The sequence below is a fragment of the Lethenteron reissneri genome, chromosome 23 (genome assembly GCF_015708825.2).
Source record: "Lethenteron reissneri isolate LAM-NWPU_2019-01 chromosome 23, ASM1570882v1, whole genome shotgun sequence".
NCBI lineage: Eukaryota > Metazoa > Chordata > Hyperoartia > Petromyzontiformes > Petromyzontidae > Lethenteron > Lethenteron reissneri.
The window spans coordinates 9,665,542-9,688,507 of NC_083801.1; the positions used below are offsets into that span (position 1 = coordinate 9,665,542).

The following is a 22,966-nucleotide window of genomic DNA, read 5'->3' on the forward strand; positions in this document are numbered from 1 at the left end:
GACATTGGTGGTGCGTCGCCCAATCGCCCTAATGAAGAAACCGCCCCTGACAACAACAGCAACAAAAAGGCTCGAAGCTTTCAAGATGTGGCTGTATCGAAGAATGCTGAAAATCCCATGGACAGCCAAAACCACCAATACACAAGTTCTGCAAGATATGGGCACTGACAGGCAACTGCTGAAGACCATCATTAGCAGGAAGTGTTACTACCTAGGCCATATTGCCCCAAACGACCACAAATACCAGCTATTAAAGCAAATCCTGGAAGGAAACATCGAGGGAAAAAACGACCAGGACGGCCAAAAACGACATGGCTCAGTAACATCAAAACATGGCTACAATTAACAACAGCACAAACTCTACACGCCGTGCTAGACCGGGACCAATATCATCGTGAAGTCGCACACGCCGTTAGGCAGCACTAAAGAAGAATAATGTTGACTGCAATATTTGTGGCTAGAAATTTTGGACTGTGGTCTAAAACATTCAGCTGTCAATTATTTTAAATTTATTTAGTGCAGATGACGTCTAAACAATGTCTTGGGAATTAATCTAGCTATTCCCATGGTAGCATTAAAAATGTGCCGATAGATTTGGTCGTAGAAGGATAATTATAATACATTCATTAATTATAATGAATGGAAATTTCAGTAATTGGAACACTTGTGATTGTTATAAATTAAACATGTTTTTACATATTATTTGATGATGCTGGATTGGCAGTGATGCACAGGCACAATACAAAAATAAACTCAACACATTCGTCAATCACACTGCTTTGAAAATAAAACATATATAATTAGTGACGTTTTTGGCAATGACCTGTATTCATAGAGGAATGTGTTGCATATTTTGTACATACAATATTATGCTTTAAAATTATATTATGTCGATTTTTTCAGCCAATATTAGAATTCATAGTTAATGTTTGGCCTTATTACTATCTGGCCTAATCTGCATTGTAAGACCCTCCGTCACCTCTATAATACAGGTTTTTTTGGGGTAGATCGCGTAAATATATAAATGTGTCGTTAAACCCGCCACCTCCCAACACAGCCAATTAGTAAGGTTTTTCGCATAAACAGAACATGCCAATTTGTTACTAGTACAGCACACCAGTGTGTTGGAGAGCAGAGCCACAACATTTATAATCTGAGTACAATATTTCGACAGAAATTACAATCGGCATCATCAGGCAATAGCCAGATTTGTGGAGAAATCCTCCTGTTTCGTTCCTTTATATATGTTTACGCGATTTAACCCAAAAATACAGGATTAGGGATGATATGGGTCGCGAAAGCCTATGTGTTAAACCTCCACCACCTGACATAGTGAAATACATGATATTGTCATGTGTACAAGTGTTTAATGCACCATTTAGTTTCGTTCCAGCTCACAAGTAAGTTGAACAACAATTCTGACAGCCAAATTTTGCAATTACATGTGACATATCTCTCGAAACTACATCAAGCATATTCAGGACACGATGCAGGAAGTCAGAATAAAATCTAGGAAGTTAGAACGAATTTCTGGACATTTACAATAAATGTTAGCTGATCTTATTCCTCTTACAATGATACAATTTAGATATGCAATGATATTGTGTCCTGGGATTCTTAACTTAAAAATATTTTGCTGTGAATTTTGACTTCAAAATGCATTATTGAGTAGCTGGACAGCTGTGTGATGCAATTACAATAAGTATGGACAGCACCTACCTCGTCATCCGTCAACCCCTTGCATTATGCATTCGGAACTAAACCTTACAGACTTCAGGAGACTGTCCCCCTCCAGATCCACTGAGCAATGAACAATTTGAAGTATGTCAATACAATGTAAAGCCAACAAAAAATCTACACGTATAAAACATGCTTAAATATGTGCATTAGTTTTGCAATGAGAGCATTCATACCTTGAAGTGTTTTGTGGATACATCTTTACTGACAAAGCTCATCTAAAAACTAAGCTCTGGTTTGCTAAAGCTGTTATTTATTGGAAACTACAATTACTAGTCGTGGATTTACAAAAAATATACAATTGTAAAACTTCCTAATAATTTGTAATCCAATAAAACCCCATAATATGTATATTTCAGTAGATACGATTATTTCAAATTGTGGAAATATTCCAAGAAATTAAATTTGAAAACAATTATAGATTGGTGGTGGTGGATGAAAGAAATAATAACTTGCTTTTAAAAAGCCTGCTTATAGATTACATATATATTTTTTTATGTAGGGAACTTAGGTTGGCTGGAAACGTAACTTCATACAGATAGGAATCCACAGATCGTGCGTGGAAGGTGGATTATAAGGTCACCATTGGGTGCTTATGGGAGATCTCTAGACATGCAGCTTAATATGTAAACTCCAAACCACTTGCCATCTTAATGGCACTTTCTTACAGCATGCATTTAAATACACGGTGGCCATTTTTCATTATAAATTAGACTTAAATGTTGTATTACTTCTTTATATTTTGTATTGGTTCCTTACAGAAAGAGAGTAATTGCATTAGTGTTCTTCTTTAGTATGGCTGATATAAATCCAAAGCAACAACTAACATTTTACATTCCAGTGGTCAAGCCAGACAATCGCGTGAGGAGCAGCAGAGTGCATCACTGTGATGTTTCCTTCATATTTGTGGATCGGGCATTCATCGCTATATGTTGTATGATCTGTTCTGGATAACCACAGTTGCACATTGGAGAGTTTTTAATTCTCCATTTGTGTATCAGTTATCCGCATCTGCCATGTTTTGTGCGGATGCGGTTTTAATGTGGACCATGAGCTGCATGGAAGATCAAAACCAGGGATCATCTGCGTTGGGTCTTTCACGACGTGTTTGTGAGTTATTTTGAACTCCATTCAGCTTTCCAAGCTTCATCGGGTTGAATTTGTATTATTTAACGTTAAGATCATGGGTCCAAAAGGGCTTGTATCACTTCACGTGATGACGAGAGACGTTATTAAGTTCCTGATGAATGAGAAGGTGACTGTTTTCCTCGATTCGCAGGACTTCTGAGATGGTTGCAGCATTGCAGGCAGATGGGTGGGCAATAGATGTGTGACAGCATGGGCAGCTAGGGTGTTGGGGTCGACTTGAGGGTTTCATTGATACTTGCAGTGTTCAGTTGGACATCAACAAGTCGAGTGTAACTACTTCTGGTCTCTACTCGTGCACAGTACTCGACTACAGAGTATACAAAGGCTATCGTTGGTGTCCGTAGCACTGGTAATGATGCTCCCCAGCTTGTGCTTGTCAGTTTCTGGAACAGATTGACCCTTGGTTTGGTCTTGTCGTCTACCTTTTCCAGGTGGTCGTGGGAGGTTAGCATACAGTCCAGCTTTACTCTGAGATAGGTTGGAGTGTGGCCGTGTCGTAAAGTTTTGCTGCAGAAGATCACTTTCAGAGTGTGGTTGGCACTCCTATGATAATGATGAAATGCAGTGACTGTTATTTTGTGAGGATTTAACTTGAGGCTCCATTTATGGAAATATTCTCCCATGGTGTTTAGATCTTGGTTCAAAGTGGATTCAATGTCCTCAAAGTGGTTGCTTGCGTTGCCAGGGTACGGCCATCTGCATATACAAATTTGTGTGATCCGGTTGGCAGCATATCGCTTGTGTAGATATTTAGAGTGTTGGTGCGAGTATTGAAACCTTTAGTAACTGGAGTGATCGCGCTTTGTTGCCCATATAGACAGACAGTCGCCTATTGCTCAGCATCATCCATGTCAGGCATATTGTTTCGAGGCAAGGAATGGTCCTTACAAGCTTCAGCATCAAGTGCATAACCCATATTGTGTCATAGGCGGATGACGAGTCCACAAAGGTTGCGCTGGTCTTGGATTTCTTCTGAAATCCAGCTCCAATGTGCATCGCAAGTGTCAAAATTTGGTCACAGCAGCTGTATCCACTTGTTCTTCAGGGATCACTGACTCGACGGGATGGCTGATTCTCTGGAGGATGATACATTCCAAGAGTTTATAGGTCTTGAACAAGAGTTATTTTGGTCTATCGCTTCCCGGGTTGTCGGTTGGCTTGGGTATTGCAATGACCATCACCTCCTGCCATTTTTTTTTAGATGCATCCGGTTTTCATGGTTTTGGTGTACAGGTTTGCCAGCCATTGGAGTCCCCTAGGGCCTAAGTTATGGAGGAATTCTGGGGGGATGTCATCTCTACTGGCAGCCTTGCCTGCCGGCAGCCAGACTCTCCCTCACTACCTCTGTGCTGATTGGATCAGTGTAAGCGCCTTACTTTCTCTGCATCAAACCTTACTTGCTGGCCACCAAGCTAAGGTTAAGTCTCTAAAGACCTAAAGAGTGCTTCCTGTATACAACTGTGTTAACCTTCTTCCCTGTAAGTCTGCTATTTAATTAAACTCACTTCAACGACGATACTAGTTGCATTGCGAAGTCATTTATGGAAATGACTACGTTGCATCGTTGTGCAACTTGGCAGGGTCCATTACCTAGCAGTGAACGCTGTTTCGTCATTAGGGTAAATAATGTTTCTTAGTATTAGCTATATCAAATCCCATGCAACCATCAGTTTAAAATAAATGATTAATTCAAGTGATTAATATGACCAGTTCATACATGACTTAACTTAATCAAACGCTGTTGTGGAATGCATCCTGTGATATAGATGTTTAAAAGCCATTCTGGCAAAATGGAATTTACTGTTTCTCTTGATGCTTCTAAACAGCATTACTATCGTGGTAACATTATATCGGGTCAAAGACAACAGAGAAAAAAACTATTCTCCATCGAAATAAACGTCAACTGCATTCCTCAGTGTGAAGATGGAAAGCATTTTTACAAAGCTGTGATGACCAAAAACAATTGTCGTTTGCTTTGTTGCGACTGATGCAGTGCGACACAGCATGTGGCTTTGCTAGCATGCAGCGTGGGTTTGCAACACGCCTGTCTGGCAGACAGTAGTCCTTCAGCTGATTTCTCCTCAATTACAGCCACGGCACTGCATTGCAACATGGTGGGGTGTCATTAAAATGCCTGCGACACTTCTCTTAGCTCGCAGTCAGTATGCCATTGACAATGCATCTTTAGACCTGCGGAAAATCACTGCCTAATAGTGTGAGTCTGTATAAATTACCCAGGAGACACCATGAGAATGTTTATGGCCATGGCTTGTGAGAAAAAAGCATTTTTTTGGATGTAAATGTTAATGTCCATACGCGATGGTGCTCAGAAGCACTCTCTGGGCCTCCTGCGGAGATGAAGATTAAACACCTCTGTTGTGGTGGGTCGACTGATGTCGTGCCAGCGCCATCCAATTATAAGCCCTCATTTTCATCGTCTGCAGCACAGGATAAAACCCATGTACTACCAATGAAAAGGCAGTCATGAATACCTGCATGGAGCCACAGATGTATGCTTGCATTTTTAGGTTCTTCGATATTGTATCAAAATAGCAGTTTGGAATTACACAGTACAGATTTTAGCTTCATTAGCTGTAACTATATAAAGTAGAACAGAGATGTACATTTTCTAATAAGTGCTTTGAACTATATATGAATATTGTATTTAACTACAATGTGCCAAAGGGTTTGCATTGATGTTTAACTCTTTACTTGATAACCAAATTGAATGCAGTGGCATTGAAAGTAAATATTTAACTAATTAAGATATTTTAGCTTGTTTTTATTTTTTATTTCATTAAAGGACCAGTGAATGCACACTAATGAAATTCTATATTCTGTATTGACATCCAGCATCACATTGTCATGCTGAGCATTAACATATTTTACATTAATTTGCATAGGCAGCGGTAAGAGATCCTGCAGAGTTGGGAGATATTCCACCAATGTCTGCAGCTACAAAGGCTTGGGATCGTCGAGGTATCTTTTCTCTGATCTTATATTAGAGCAACACAGCATTATGGATGAGAAAGGACATAGAGCAAAGAAGATGAGAACAAATAAAATAAAATAATAAATAATGGGAAATGAACAACCAATGGAAATGAACAACTGCAAATGGTTGAAGAACTTAATAAATAATTCGGAAACATTGGGCTGCAGATACATTTAGCAAAACAAAGTCACGAATAACCAGTTCACTCTGAAATATTTTATATATAAAGTGTTGGATGGTCTAAACTGGAAAACACATGCATACCGTGGTTGCGAGATGTTATCTCCCTCAACTGGTATGCAGGAAGTCGTGGGTTCCACCCCAACCCTGACAATGTCTGTATATTTGGAGTTCGCATTTTCTCTCTTCTCTCCGTGGTTTACGTGGATTTTCTCCGCGTCCACCAGTTTTCCTCTACACGTTTATAAACATGCTTTTATATTACTTGGCTACTGCTATAAATTCCCACATAGGATGATAAGTAACTACCATGAGCTTTTCATGGTTGGCCAGGTCGCCTCTGAAAAAGAGTGAACAACTCAGTGGGCTATGCTTGGTACAATAAAACTGTTCAGTTTTTTTACCTCGGGGAAGTCGGAGAGCTTTTAGAAAACTGAAATTAGTTATGGAACGCAATGGTTAAGAACGTTTTAATCATATATTTCCTGCGATGACATAGTGTTAGGGCAGACCTTGGAGATTGCGTGTCTACTGTGCAACAGCTGTGTAATCTGGCGATAGAGAGCGTTGGCAAGGTGTGGCAGAATCATTAGCTTTTGCCATGACAACATCTTGATCTTGATTACATGGATCACAAACATAAACATTGGTAAAGAAAATGGAACAAAGATTGAAAAATGCACAAAGAGACAAAAAGAGGAACATATGGATCGAAGAGCAAATAAAAAAGCTGCAGACATTGTGTTGATTGTAAAAAAAAGTAAGTGGTCAGGAAAAGTGGCAGCTAAAATATATATGCTCGCCGAGGCCACCCGCAGAGGAGATGGTGTTAGGTGGATGATTATGGCTTGGGGAAGTCTTCATCTAACAGTGGATAGATCATGGCTGCGGATGATGAGCATTGTAGATAAGAATGTATTTTAAAATAGACTATTTTACTGAAATACTTGTGTAATATACAGTTATATTCCTGGTTCTTTCGGTAAAGTCACGTAGAAGGGAAACAATAAAATAATACAAATATTGTTTAATATTTTTATTATATGAATCCCTGCAGTCACAAAAGCTTTAAATCAAACTTAAATATACAGTTGTCATAGGTTTCTCATGCGCACGCTAAACAAAAGGTACTGATATCATTTATCATCAACTCGTAAAGAATGATTACAATCAAAAATTGTTAATTAGCTTTTGCATCTATCTGCAAGTTTCTAAAGTACACTTTTAATGATAACAATGGGGTTATGAAAGAGACATACTTCAAAGTGTCTACCATGGCATATGGTGAGATGTTGTGGGAAAATATGTGGCCTCTCGTGACCTTTATCAAGGTTGGGATAGTACTAACAGTACCCATCCTTCACCTTGATGCACGTGTGACTGTGACCAGGGTCAAGTTTCAGCATTCGCACAATGTCCTTAACTGTCTATAACCATGGATGATGACAAAGCACCGACTACTTTGTGTTCTTTATTTATAGTATTCAGAAGAATCATGTCATCCACTATGCACTCTATATATCCTCACCAAACTCTATATATCCTCACCAATAATTGGCAAAATATCAAAATAACATACAAATTTATTTAGATTTCATTGCTACAATTGTAATATGTGCAAATGCATGTATTTTACTTATTTAGTGGAGGCTATTAAGGTTCATTAGGGTTCCCCACACCTCAGATTAGCACATTTGGCTACATACGGTGTGAAAGAAGTTCAACATTCAGTAACATAGTTCAGCTGATACATAAATTAAAGTAAATGAATGTCTATATCAAGGGGTGTGCAACCTTTGCTACATGAGAAATGTATAAATTCTCCACAGGTAATTTCCCTAAATGTTTGTGGACGTGACATTATGGAAGTCTGTTTATGGAAAACATCCCACGGAGTTGTTGATGCAATTTTTGTGGACATCATTGTATAACCCTCATTGAAACCATACAAAAAACAACTACGTAACGAAGCTCTGCTGTTCACTTCGTCCAATGACGTCATACAATGTGGATTGCGGCATGCGTGGAGGAGGGAAGCCGTTCTTGTTTCATGGCCAAAACCTCTGGGTCCATGGACGTTGCTTCAAATCCTTCCTGGACTCACGCTCCCTACCTTTTCTCTCTCATCTCACTCGACTCTGCTGAACACACTCTCTGCTCCAACAACCAAGGCTTTCTGGCAAAGAACTCAATTGCTCATTCTCCTCTGCTGCCCATAGTCTGGAACGCCCTGTTCACGTCCAATCTCAAGACATTCCTGTTTTTTCCACTGCCTATGACTTGACAGCCTCTCTCGCTCTATCCCAGTGTTCTTAATTGCAAGGCCTACGGGCCAATGGCGGCCCCTGGTGGCCTTTAGTGCGGCTCCTGATGTGCGGTCCCCGACAATACGCAACACGTGAAAACACCTCATCATCATCGTGCTGTCAACCCCAAATGGTGTCAAATGTGTGGCGGCCCTCACACGGCAAAAGTGCCACCCCCCTTCCCATAAGAAAATTAGTGAAGAACACGGCTAATAACATATCATTGTGCTAACTACTATTTTAAAAATGAAAATTCTTAAAGAACAGCCCACACACAACCTAAAGCTTCTCTCCTGTGCATTTAGGACCCAAACTCCCTAACCCTCGGTTGTTTTTCTCAAAGATAACTCTCAGCCTCTGAACACAGTTCATGAGCTAGAAATTCATCGATGTTATGTTCCTCTTAATGTAACAAAAATAAAGTTTATATAAAATATATGAATTCCCCGCAGCAGAAATGAAATGGAGGAACTGAAATACAGTACTTGTGTAATATACCTCAAACATTACATCTCTGCGTTGCTCTGAAATAACCTGTAATAACTGCTCCACGATCCCTTTTTAAAATAAGCCATACCATCATAAATAAATTGAACAATCCATGTGTTAGCTTTTGATAGAGGGCATTCCCTGTTGACCGGAGCACAAACAAATGCATGGCATGGCACTGTGCTGCAGAAGGTAAATTGTTTTGGGAGAGAGATAAACATACTTTATATTCTGCGAGAGTACTGTACATATATAAAGAAGTTCTGCATACATACTTGTGCTCTTGAGTAAAACCAACTGAAGGGTTAGTTAAACCTTACTTCATGTCATTAATGTGCTGATTTAATTTGAACCTACTTTGATAGCTTGTTTTATTCGTGACTGTTTATTTATGTATTCTACAGAAACTAGACTACTTACTGAAGACATAAACACAACTAACGTCCAGGGCAATGTATTCTATGTAAAAAATGTAGCCAACTCTGCGGATAAACAGAAATAAATGATTCAGTAAGACAGAATCTACAGTGACTACTGCATGAAATTCTGTCCATGATGCTAATGACATGCTGACCACGTCAGCCACACATTAATAACAGTTTGGAAAATTGTAAACCGCTCTACTGAGCAAAATTAATTTATCTGACAAAATATGATTATGCCATTAACAGATGCATTTAAATTTATATGTGTACACTTTAATGCTGGCACAGGGATAATTTAAACACAATTCCCATCATTAAATATTCACATGTTGATGTGTAATGAAAAGTTAATTATTCTGACAATAGATTTTTAATTAAGTTAGGTGAAATACGATTAAAATCCCATCATCCTTAGGTGTCGATATTGTACTATAAAGCAACATTTACCAAAAACAAAGTGTAGTTTCTGTTTTAGGGTAAGGCTGTTTATTTTACAGGTTTGAAAATCACAAAGTTGAATTTACTTCTTGGTCATGTTATTGCTGAAGTCAATGTATCGACCCATATTTCCCCTAATGCATATGAAAAAATGCCATTATGTGTTTACTTTTTAGACATGCTGGTAAAAGAAATACATATTTTTTAAAGATAGTTGCAAGAGCAGATAAATCTTGACTTAAAGCTTTCGTGACTGCAGGAATTCATATTCTTTGGGTCTTTCGGTAAAGTCGGTAAAGTCATCTTCTTTCAACCTACTATCTACGTGACTATACCGAAAGACCCAAAGAATAAGCTCTTGGATATTTATTTACAGCAACTTAAAGAGGGGTTGTCAACCTGTGTACCACACAAAATTCAAAAAGAAGGGGTACTTTGTGTTTTGTGGAGATGAAATGTTGAAAGTGTTAGCGCGTGAGATCCACCAATGTAACCAAATGGACCTTGCACAGTGCATCCCAGAAAATCTACACTCTTATTGTGTGATGTCAGTGCTAATAAAGTAGCCATGCCCTTAACTGACTTTATAATAGAAAAGAGGCTGCTCTATAATAAAATCGATTTTGTACTGCATGTATTTTTGTACAATGTATGAATACCGTTAGCTTCAAGGAATAATTCGTATAAATTTGTATACAATTTTAACAATATTGATGTTTCTCAGTGGTATATTCCAGGATAGGCCATATTCATTCTGCACACGTATTCATTGCAAGTCATAAAGGTCAAAAGGATATTATGTTTTACCAAACTCAAGTAATAAACTAGGACATCATGTTATAATTCACAAAGAACAAGACCCGTGCACTAATAAGGCAGAATAACGTATAGCAGTAATGTTGTGTTCTGAGCAATGGTCTGAAGTTCAGAGCGTATGAAATCAGGGCCGTGTATTATTTATCATCGCCAAGGGCTGCGTGAAAGGGAAATATTTGCTACCCTTTTCTCTCCCATGGAACAAGCCCATCACGTCCCAATCTGCCTCACCAATGTTCCAACACAGTGTATAAAAAAGACCTCCTTATGATACTGCACCGGAGTGGAATGGTGGTACAGCGGCAAGCGCATTGCGCAATGAACCTGTCAATCTGTTCTAGATTTGAAGCTTTCGTGACTGCAAGGATTCATATTCTTAGGTTTTTTCGGTAAAGTCACGTAGGTAAAACATCAAAATTAATAAAAAATAAAATAAAATAAAGATCACGACGTTTCAGAGGCAACACAAGTCTCCGTCATCCGGAGACTTGTGTTGCCTCCGAACACAAGTCTCCGGATGACGGAGACTTGTGTTGCCTCCGAAACGTCGTGATCTTTATTTTATTTTATTTTTATTAATTTTGATGTTTTACCTACGTGACTTTACCGAAAAAACCTGTCAATCTGTGTTCAATTCCCAGCCACGCCTAACATCGATAGCGAGTGATAAATCAATGTTGTTGCCCCCCCCTCCCCCTCATTCACCAAGCTCACAATAATCAGCTTGGCAGATTATGGCTCAGCAAGCGTATGAATAACAGGGCATGGTCCCGAAGCCTTCATCCAGCAGTGCTTTACAAGGGGCTTTAAGTAATTAATAATTCTTATTTTGCACTATAACCCTGTCCTCTTCCCTCATCAAAATACAATTGTTTGGACAAACGACTTATATAGTTAATTAATATAACGTTATTCTCTTATAACTGCTTGGCACCACTTCCCATGAAATCTATACTTCCATACTACAGTACTTCATGTTCAAATGAAAGCTTGCCAAATAGATTATTTCAGCGGCATATGATAGGTCCTTTAATGTGCACCTGTGCAGTGCACTACGTGCATTAATACATAACATGTATAACTTATTTCACAACTATGGGACCCTTTCGCTATATATTGATACTAGAAAAAGGTTCTCATAGTGAAACTACTGAATGCGAGCTATTCATACTTTCGTGTTTGCATTGTTCGTGTACTATTCGCCTTTTGGTGGCCTTTGGTTTTTACCACAAGTATGAGTGGTTGCGCAGACACGATACCTTGTAATTGGTGTCTGTTTGGTGTATTGACATCAGCAAGGGTATAAAGCCCAACTAAGTTGTTAACAAACTCTTTGGGTCTTTCGGTAAAGTCACGTAGATAGTAACACATTAATACTGTGTATGGTTTTTTTTCCTCCAGTGGATATTAATATGCCGACACTACAAACAATTGGCACCTTCACTGCATGCAACCCTTTGTACTGTGATATTACTGTCGACAGAACCAATTTGAATTCAGTAAATTTCGGCGAGGCTATTCGATAAAATCTCTGAACAATCCTCATGAGCTCTGCGGTGCAGCACAAAGCCCATTCCATTCATGGGGTCTCATGTCCACGCACTGCACACTGTCTCAATTTTTTGTCGAGCAGAGGCTGCTGATGGGCAATGGCAGTGAGGAAGCCGGCATCGTACAACTGGATCAGCTGAACGTGGCGCCACCAGACCTCCACAAGGAGGTGAGTTTGAATGGTACACAATGACTCGTGCACTCACTTCAAGTTGAATCAGAGTCCATGGTTCAAATCGATGGTGGATACACGCTTCGCTCCTGTATTCGGTAAACATTCAGCGGTGTGCATGTGGAAAGAGATAATGGGATCATGCTTGATTGTCGCGTTTGATATGCCGCACGAGAGCAAAGATTATCCCATCCCATGCCTTAAATAGTGTCATCTGTCTTTTGCAAAATCTTGTTACATGAAGCTCTTTAGTAACAAATAATGAGTTTCAAATCCAGTGAGAGCAGGACCAAGGCATTGCATTATGGTCTATATACCAGTATTGCCATGTACCTGCTGTACTAGAATGTATTATCGATGAGGGTTTGAGCCTGCATGTTCCAATACATTTTATAGGCATATTGCACTTCATCAATTACCATTTCACTGTAAGTTAAAATATTCCAGAAACATCAGATAACTTGTGCCTTCAAATTGTGACTATCTAGAATTTGTGTTAAAATGTATCACATTGGGATTTTGCTAAAAATCTTTATAGAAACGATTTGATTTGTTGAAAATTATCTTTTTCAAAATGCGCAATATGAATGTCTTGGACATTTTACTGCGTGATACATCATAGTTTTGCCATATAGCAGTAACCATAGTCATCAGATGTGCTCTCATACAATCAGCAGCTCGATACTTAATTGCTAATATCCATTATCTGCACGGTTTATATGCAGAAATGTTGGATTGGTGTTGCATTTATTGTTGCAATTTGTTACAAAGACAAAGATCCCCAATATCTCCTTAACAGACCGTAAGTACTGTTAGCGAGCACCTATGCAATCTGTTACAGACCTTTATTCACCGACATTGTTACAGCAGGGATTAATACCGAAGCAAGCACAATTCATAAATACCAGATAATGTGCATCAAACGACACTTTTCCACAAGGATCGCTGTAAACAAAGAGGAAAATGTAACAACGTTTATAAGCACAGGAAATAAATGTTGAATTTGTAATGAAGGTTTTCGTTAAAATCATGTGGCAAAAATACGGCTGTGCCTATTTGAATTTTAATCGGGGTGAGAGGGTGTACGTGACTGTGCAGATAGCAGAGTAATCTTATCCCAGTGGTGCCATTTGCCTCCACTTGAACTTGTGAACCAGAATTTGTTCTGTTTCTCGCACTCTCCTGTGAATCACCGTTTGGTGTTAGACTTTTCTTTCCTGTGGCCCAAAGAAGGAAGCGCATCCACATCAATTCGTGTACTTGGACACAAATTTATTTAAAATTTGCAATACAATTTAGACCCATGTTTCAAACGGTAAATTAGCTTCTTTGCATTGGAACCCAATAACGGAAAGTACTGCAAATGGTTTCGGCAAATACACACTGACAATTGGAGAAATATAAAAATTTGCAGAGCAATTAAAATCGTACATTTATTCATGGAAACTAAACGGATATTCAAATTTATGGAAATCCAACCTCATACTGTTACATCTTTAAGGGATACAAAGTTTAGGTGTGATCCCTCTGCTGTCAGTTTTAGCCAGGGATTTGATCGTTTTAGCCTTTGCTTGACCTCAGGAAATCATACTTTGCCTCGGGACGAATTCTACTTATTAACTTTGAATATCATTCCTGTGTCAAAATGTATGGTTTTATTTTTTATGCATTCCGAATTTAGCTCTTTTCTTACCACGTTAAAAAAACCAAGGGAGTTTTAATCAATGCATGATTTAACAGTCCTACATAAAATGCATATCTACAAAGCATTAGTTACATCTCCTCCATTTCACGATTTGAGGCTCCCCCCTTCTGCCTTTTTAATGTACTATATCCTATTTTGTATGTTGTGATTGATCTTCGTTAATGGCTGTAATTAATCTTTATTTATCATCAGTCACTGTCGTTAGGGATTAGCCTCATCAACAAACACCCTCCAAAACCTAAATAATAATGAAACAGAGGATTTCATACCAGCTTACAAAAGCTCTGAACATATATTGCGCTCCCACTGTTATCTCCTGTTTTTATTATGATGTAAATTATAGCAAAAAAATATTTTTTACATTTATATCATGAAGTCTTGTTTGTGGAATATCTGCCATATTGACAGTAAAACGTTATGAACAATGAAGTCTCCTCACGATTTTTTTTTTTTGCAATTCAGGGTCATTATTAATTTCTCTAGCAGCACTCCACTCCCCCTACCCCACACCCTCCTCTCTATCTCACCTCCCTGGCTCCTCCCCCCTCTTACCTATATAGCCTCTTGTCACAGCAGCCCTTTTGCCCACTTCAGCAATTGTTTCTTGCTGTGGTTGTCCCACCTGATGACGGACGCTTGTGTGTGCGCCCGAAATGTCGTTATTTAATTTATTTTATGTTATACCTACGTGACTTTACCGAAAGAACCAAAGAGAATGCATCATTACACCTCCAGTGCCTTTGCAGGAATACATATGTAGTGAGTCACTGAGAGACACTAATAGTAGGAGGCACTCTATTTATTATAGCCTTCACAGGTACAGAGAGTCAGGATAGTTAACAAGCTGCCTGACCAACAATGCCGAGGAGGTAAAGACGGTGACGAAGACTCCTGTAGCACGATGGGTTCCACTCCAAACAACAGCCCGACCTTTGCTGGGGGCCCCCCTTTTATCCACCCAGCGTGGCCTCGCTCCACCCTCATGCCACGCCCCCCCCCCCCCTTCTAGAACCTACTAGAAGGTTCCCGGGCTCTTCCTCACGTGCCCCCTCTGTCACCTTTACCAAACTTCCCTCTCTCCGGCCTATCACATGACCTGCTGGCAGACAGGGCTGCTACAACAGCACATCCCCTTCTCTGTCCGAGTAACCCATTACATGTCACGACATATACCATCAGAAAAATTGACCAATCACTTTATAGCTTCTCAAAAATAACTGTGTATAATTTAATTTGACCACCAATGAAAATCATGGCAATGTAAGGTTGTTACTTACATTATGTAGATGATACAATTTTAATAGTACAAGTTATTTGCTTTTTTAAAATAAATATTCCCTATTTGGATATGTTTGAAATGCTACTGTAAAGGAGTTCCAGCCCAGGAAAGTCTTGAACTTGGACCTTTATAAGTTTTCAGCACAGTACTTATTTCCTACGTTGCAGTACATCCGTGTTCTCTGCCATTGTGTTGGCAATTTCTCTGGTCTCTCATAATCATTGTTTCATTTGTTTCTTTTTTTGTTCTTGCTCTGTCTGTTTTCCTTGCACCATTTGCAGGAGTTCAACTTTGGCGATGAGTTTGTGCACCAGGCAATCCACACCATCGAGTACTGCCTGGGCTGCATCTCCAACACAGCTTCTTACTTGCGTCTCTGGGCCCTCAGCCTGGCACATGCCCGTAAGTACAGACTCCAACAGAAACTATTTGTCAAACTGGCTCTAAATTAGGCAGGCACAGGCATAAAGGAGCATGGGTCCTGTGTACGTTCATGGTATAATTGCCTCATTTACGTAATTCATTCTCAGATTATTCTGACAGTTGCAGTTGGTTTTCTATGTATGTATGTTGAACTTCTATCGCACCGTACGTAGCCAACCATGCGAATCGGATGGTATTACAATTACAGAATGTAAAACTACTGTACTGTATATATTTATGTCTGCATAAATGAGATGTGGTTCAAACGCATGTGGAATTTAGCCAAACCTATTTCATTTCATTTCTTTGAATATGGAGTACATGCACGACTACTAGCCCCTCAGGAGGGAGTGACAGCTTGTAGATAATGGCTGTGAGTGACACCATATATGACAGTGTGTAATATAATAAATAAGTTGAAAAAACATCAATCAGAATCAAATAAATCATACTGTGTATTCACGTAGCATGTGAATAACGAGTGGACCCAACAAACTGAACACGTATATACTGCTGTGTGTATACACATATCTTTAAAACGTTTAAGTTGTATTTTGAAGGAAGAACATATTTTAATTTAAGTAAGAACAGTCACCCACTTCCCGTGCCCTAATAGCTCTATGTGCCCAGGGCATCAATATATTTTCTGGTGTATTTGGATTAAATGACAGAGGAAGACCATGCCGCCTTTTGCTCAGTCACGGGTGAAATCATATTTTCATAATTAAAGTACTGCCCATACACTGCATTTACACATGTATGCCCTAGCAGTACTCGCACAGTAGATACAGTACGTAAATGTATTCATACATATCAATACAAACTATAAATATGACTAATAATGGCACTAAAACAGTTTTGCAACAATGTACATGTGTAGTTTTGTCTCAATGTGCACTATGGATGTATTGCGTGCATTCAGATAGTGCTGCACTTGAAACCACATAACGGCATGGTGGCAGGTATACCTACAGTGATATTTATTTGTTTTGGAGGCCATTCTGTTAGAAAGACAAGCCCATGTAACATCAGGAGTGCAGTCAACAGACGGGTCTAATCTATAATCCAGACATAATGAACGCGGTTGCAGTCTGTCTAACTGGTGGGGCATGGTCTTCCCATGTACAGTATGTACCCACTGAAAGATCTCCCAGGCAATGTCTTGTAAAATGGGATGATGAATGAAAGCCTCCCAAAGCTCTCGATATCTCCCTCAGCCTTGCAATGGAACAATCCACCTAGCACCTGCACTGATGTCGTCGCTCCGTCTCTGCGGTAGACATCTTGTTTGATTTCGATTTAAAGCTTTCGTGACTGCAGGGATTCATCTTCTTGGTTCTTTCGGTAAAGTCACGTAGAAGGGAAGTAATAAAATAATAAAAATAAAACATAATAAAATAAAATAATTCGCTCAGAAGCTTGACAAAATAAAATAATTATTTTATTTTATTATGTTTTATTTTTATGATTTTATTACTTCCCTTCTACGTGACTTTACCGAAAGAACCAAGCAGATGAATCTTGTTTGATGTGTTCTCCTCTTTGGCTGCCACACCGTAATTAGTCTTGGCAACCAGCAATCATCCCTTCTTGCAACATGCCCCGCGTAAGCCTACTTACTTTTCTTCACAGTCAATGTGATTGTCAATATGACTGTTAAAAAAGCATGCTTTGTGCACGTTTCTGATTCTTATTGAATTGATTTGCCAATGTCCACGTTTCTGCTGCATATGTGATTTACATATTGTGATTTTCAAATGTGATTCACGTGTGTGATTGACATGTGATTTACATATGTGATTCACAGTGTCATTGTAGGCAGTTGAGTCTTTCAACAGCGCTCCAGCATGTTCTCATCTGCGTCTTTAATTCAACACATATTAAAGTGCATTACTATTACGTTTAAGTAAGTCAAAGTGCATTCCTGCAGTGCCTTTTGACTTACTAAAACTGGACACTCGCTCAGAAGCTTGACAGCACGGCCAAATTATAGTTTCAAGGTTATTTCACATTGAGTGTTTGCAAGAGTAACCTGCGTCACCAAAATGACAAAAGCAAAACAAATAAAAGTACAGAAACAAACACAGCAATAGAAGTGATTGGTTGTGGTGATCACGTGTAGTAGTACATCTGGATCTAATGTAGGCATTTGGAGCCAAGTGCCCTCATAATTTTGACGATGCAAGTGCAATGCAGCTGTATGTGCCCACACCCCCCCCCCCCCCCACATAAAGTTTGAATGTTTTTCATTCATTTGGTTTCAATGTATTGTCCGATCTGCCCTACAGTTTGTGTGTTCTTCAACTTCTTTTTAATCATATTACAGTACCTTTCAATGTTCAAGGCAGATTTGATGTATAGTTTTCATTTCGTTCCGAAGTTCACGATATAACCTGTTTTAATAAGAAGCATGTGGAGACTGCCATTTAATGCACGTGTCTCACTTGTTTGTTTTGAGAAATGTAGGTCTATGGATTAGGGATGCCTAGTGCTGTAAAATGCTGCACACCATTTGGACAGCACACATGCAATGTAAATATACATTAACCAGAACATTTCATTGGGCCGGGAAAGTCGCACATGCTGAATTAAAATCGTGGGGGGAAAAATGGACAGTAAAATCGGCTGCAAAGGCAGGTTAGTTCTGGTCTACACAATGCATGCATGTAATATAGAGAGCTGTGATCTCTTCCTGCAGGCACTAGCAACTGACCTTTATCTTGGATCACAAATCCAATATATTTTAAAACACAATCCACGCTGCTGGGAATATATAAATACCCCCTATAGCCACTACATCATGGATAGTGCAGTAGTGTGCATGTTTTGTCGACTTTGATATGAATTTCTAAGACTTTTAGACGCAGGTGGTAATATTAAAAAAGTGCCATGTGAAATATATTTTATACGATTGCTGTGGTTGTCATTTTATGAATTGAAGCTAATGAAAATGAAGAGTAATTTAAATTGTACGTGATTGAAAATGCACATGTCGTGTAGTATGGCATATTTTGTGAGTCAATAAAAATATTTCGTAAATCCTTTTGATCACAATTATACTCCTGTCACTGTGTGAAAAACACCATGTCCCATGCTTTAATAGTTCAGTCAGTCTCGAGGTCATGGGATTAAAACAATCAAATAAAACGTTGTTATCACCTCATATTTAGCAATTGTATACTGACGTGACCAGTCATTATTTAGCATAAATACGATTCGGATAATCATAGGTCTGAAAAATATTGCCACCGTTATCATTAACTGTACAGGTGCATGAAAATGTAGTACAACACGCTCGTATCTCAAAAATGTTAAACTATTGTATATATGTATGTTGAACTGCTTTTGCACCATACGTAGCCAATCGTGCTAATCGGGGATGCATTGTTTAGAATATATGTTACACTGCAACCAATAGTCCTTCCCTCCAGTCATTGTCAATAGGTAGCTTGCCTTACTGTTGTTTTAGCGGTATTGGTCCTGTTATGATAAAAAAAGCCACCTGATTCATTAAAACAAATATCTCTTCAGCTTGAGCACAATCACTTGATTTTTGTGACATCTGGTTGTTGTTGCCGGAGTTTAACTGACATTGCAATTCTTCATCCTCATTTGATCTTTTAAATTATTTGATTTCTCCATGGATGAGATCCCTTCTGACCCTGTGTCCTGCTATACACAGGTTGCTCATCCCTCATGACGTCCCCATTGTGACATGGTGTCACATCGATTCTAATTGATTGCAAGGGTTGATTTTAAGCTGTATAATTACTTTTATTGTGAAACCAAACATGCAATCTGAAAATAGATTTCAATTGGGGAAAAAAATATGATGTTGATTTATTTACTTGTTCATGTTTAATATTGTAATTTTCCTGGTCCAAATGACAAATTACCTATTACGGTGAAAGCACATGGCAACATCACTCCCGACTAGCAGACTATACCTGGCTGTGAATGATAGCACCTTTGCAATAGTCTTGTCTGAAAAGGAATAGTGAAAGTATCAAATGTACTCATTATTATTGATAATACATGCTTTTTTCTGCTTTCGAGTGTAATGCTAAAATTATATTATTGTGCCATAGCAAGACCACACCTGCCAACGTCTGCAATGTCTTTTGGGAAGTGTTCCACTTCAAGCGTTTAAGCATGACGAAATTCTGTCTATGTTTACATTCCTAATTGTCACTACTTTATAAAAAAGAAAAGTAAAACTCTTTTCCTTCACATATTAACTGCAGTGGTCTTTTAAATCCTACGAAGTGCTAGTGTAACATAAATGGATATTAAAATGGAAACCATATTATATCCCAATTGTGAAACTGGAATCAAAGCATGTGGTGAAGATGATACCATAGAGTTACTTTCAGTGTCTATTTCAAAAAGCCTCTTTTATGCAACCAATAATGGTGCTCATTTATGTGTTTTTATTCTCTGTTGATTTGCCGCTAGTCCATCATAAATAACCCAAAAGATATGCAATGTATATCGAATGTTTTAATTTGCCATTTATAAATCTCATTTCATGTTTTCTTAGAAACAATAGGTCTCATTCCACAATAAGTCAATACTCTTGGGTCTTTCGGTCAAGTCACGTAAATAAAATATAAAAAATAATAGATCACGATGTTTCGATCGCAACACAAGCAATCGTCTTCAGGTGAGAGAGAAAGCTGCTGAGACAAAGTCTTATATAGGCCTGAGATGGGTGCATTAAGGTAGGTGGGTGGAGCTAGAGATGGTCCAACCAACGAAGGCTGGGGCAGTGGCCTTTGTATTGTGAGAGATTAGCTTGTCCTGAGAAGGGTGCATCAAGGTAGGTGAGGGGAGCTAGAGATGGTCCAACCACAGAGGCTGGGGCAGTGGACATCCAGCCTGTCAATACAAAGACATCCAACCTAGTAATGAAACTCAGAGATTCAGTTAACATCGGTAACTGAAGAGTATTAATTCCTGCAGTCACGAAAGCTTGAAATCAAGATTTAAGTCAATACATGTTATTGATGTACACACGACTCTACTTTACATTACATTAAATTAGTGTAAATTTGACCAATGCAGCAATATGCTCTCAAACATTTATTTTCCCGGATGAATTCTAAAATGTTGTGTACTTTAAAGTCTTTCTTAATTTTGTTGCCATTCAAATATGAACATTTCGTTTGCCATGGCTCTGTTCATTTGCTTCATGGTTCAGTGTGCAAGAGGGCTCCTTGTATCCGAGGCCCTGGACATATGCTGCCATGCTCTCGGACCTGCCAGAAACATGCCATCCTGACAGGCAGTTGTCCGATGGAAGATCCATCATTCTTAGTCAAGGCAGTCAGGCAACGGCTCCATGATTGGGAGAGCGTGGCTACAGAATCTGTTGCAGGGGGTTGAAATTAATGTCTAAATTCGGGATAACCCCTGCAGAGATTACAAACCAGTACAGTTAATAATTATACACTATGATGCAGTAAGCATGTAAGTAATTAAATGTCAAATTTTCAAATCTTGTTTTTGATTGCTGCTATTATTACATTTACTGGAGTATTAGCATATGCAAAATGAACATTATTCACTAGAGCAACATTTTTGTAATTAAAGCTTTTTTGCAGGTGATATAACATGTTTCATGAATATAATTTAGCAAAGTGAGTGTTTTGTGAGTAAGTTTGTTTTTATTTAACATACATATATTCCATCAGAACATCTTTTCACATACATTGGACGAATTTTTTTTTAATATATCAAATTATATCTGTTATCCTTCACTGCCTCTCATTGATTACCCCAAAGCAGTTAATTTGAGATGTAACCATGATGGGTGAAAAAATATAGTTTTTTATTAGACGTGCGCATATGCGGGGATGATACTCTTATGCGGCGATGGAAGCTCATTTCATGCTAATCTCTCTCCCTAATCTCTCTCTCCCTAATCTCCCCCATTAACACAACTGACGTGCTTGCGTCTGAGGATGGAATTCCTTTCCAGCTCAAACCCTGCTTGCTTGCCCATCGCCACACATATAACCTTGCTGTAACAGTTCTCTCGCTGGTTCAGCAGTTCCACTGCTGGATTTTTTTTCTGCCTGAGGACGACCGCTTGTGTTGCGATCGAAACGTCGTGATATATAATTTTTATTTATTTATTTTTTCTACCTACGTGACTTTACCGAAAGAACCAAAGAGTACTAAATGGATTGGAAGTGCAGTAGAGTGGCATGGTTGGCACGGAACCTAATGCAAGGAATGAAATTGGGCCCCTGGTCCAATTCATTCCCTCTTCATAGCTTGGTGCCTGGATCTGTCCAGCCGATGTTCCCTGGTTCAGTTGCACCACCTGTACATTCAATATCTACGCCAAACTGTGGCCATTGTATCCTACACCACACCACAGCATTGCAATATCATACACTTATTAAATGTACTCTGTAATCTAACATTAAAGACCACTCCACGTTGACAGTTTCTAAAAGCATTTAGCGTTATGCTTTAAGTTAATTGATCTTGATATGTGATGTAGTTTCAATGTATGGATCACATTTATTTACTTGATTGGTTTTCCTGACAAGTCAGTGTCTGATGCGCGAGTGCATTCTGAGTTGCGTACCGTTGATGCCGGAGCCTGTACTTCAATGTAGGGGTGCCGTGCACTCTTAATAGCCAACCTGTATGCAGCTAAGGAACCTTGTTATCTTCAGCATGGGAAATGCAGCGTGGATCTATCACGGGTATAATGGGGCCATGCAGCCTGCAGCAGAGTGATGTGCGACAGTCACGTGCTTCTCCCTTCCCCTGCTGCTCTGTGGTGTCTTCACCCCCAAAATAGTTTTATTCCAACACTTTTTTGAGTTTTATGTCAAGTTAATAGCTGCTAATAACATTTTGAAAGCCGTGTGGCTGATTAGATTTGTCAGAAAATACAGTAAAACCTCTTTATTTGCGAATTCTACTTTCGAAAAATTATATTATTCGCGTATTTATATATTTTTATATCAGTTCAACTTTCACACTTTTTTCCTTCGACTATTTGCGATTTGGCATCATGGGGGAAGGGTGCTTGTGCAGTACAGCAGTGGTGTGTGATTGCACTATAGCACAGTTTCATGAACTATATGGATGTCATTTAGGTGTACAGTACAGGATTAATATTACGAAAAATTGTATTTAGTCAGACACAGGAAGTTAACCCCCATTTCCCATATAAACATAGTAATTACTGATTTAAAGCTTTCGTGACTGCAGGGATTCATATTCTTGGTTCTTTCGGTATATTATTTTATTATTTCCCTTCTATGTGATTTTACCGAAAG

The 22,966-nt window shown here is 38.9% G+C and overlaps 1 protein-coding gene across 1 annotated transcript in view; it reads left to right on the top strand.

Annotated features, from left to right (window-relative positions):
* Nucleotides 1–22,966, top strand: part of LOC133345938 (V-type proton ATPase 116 kDa subunit a 1-like) — a 228,083-nt gene that overhangs the window by 114,613 nt on the left and 90,504 nt on the right. The window contains exons 17-18 of the mRNA XM_061557080.1: nt 12,169–12,255; nt 15,524–15,644. Coding sequence (XP_061413064.1) covers nt 12,169–12,255; nt 15,524–15,644 — 208 coding nt within the window. The remainder of the gene's footprint in view (nt 1–12,168; nt 12,256–15,523; nt 15,645–22,966) is intronic.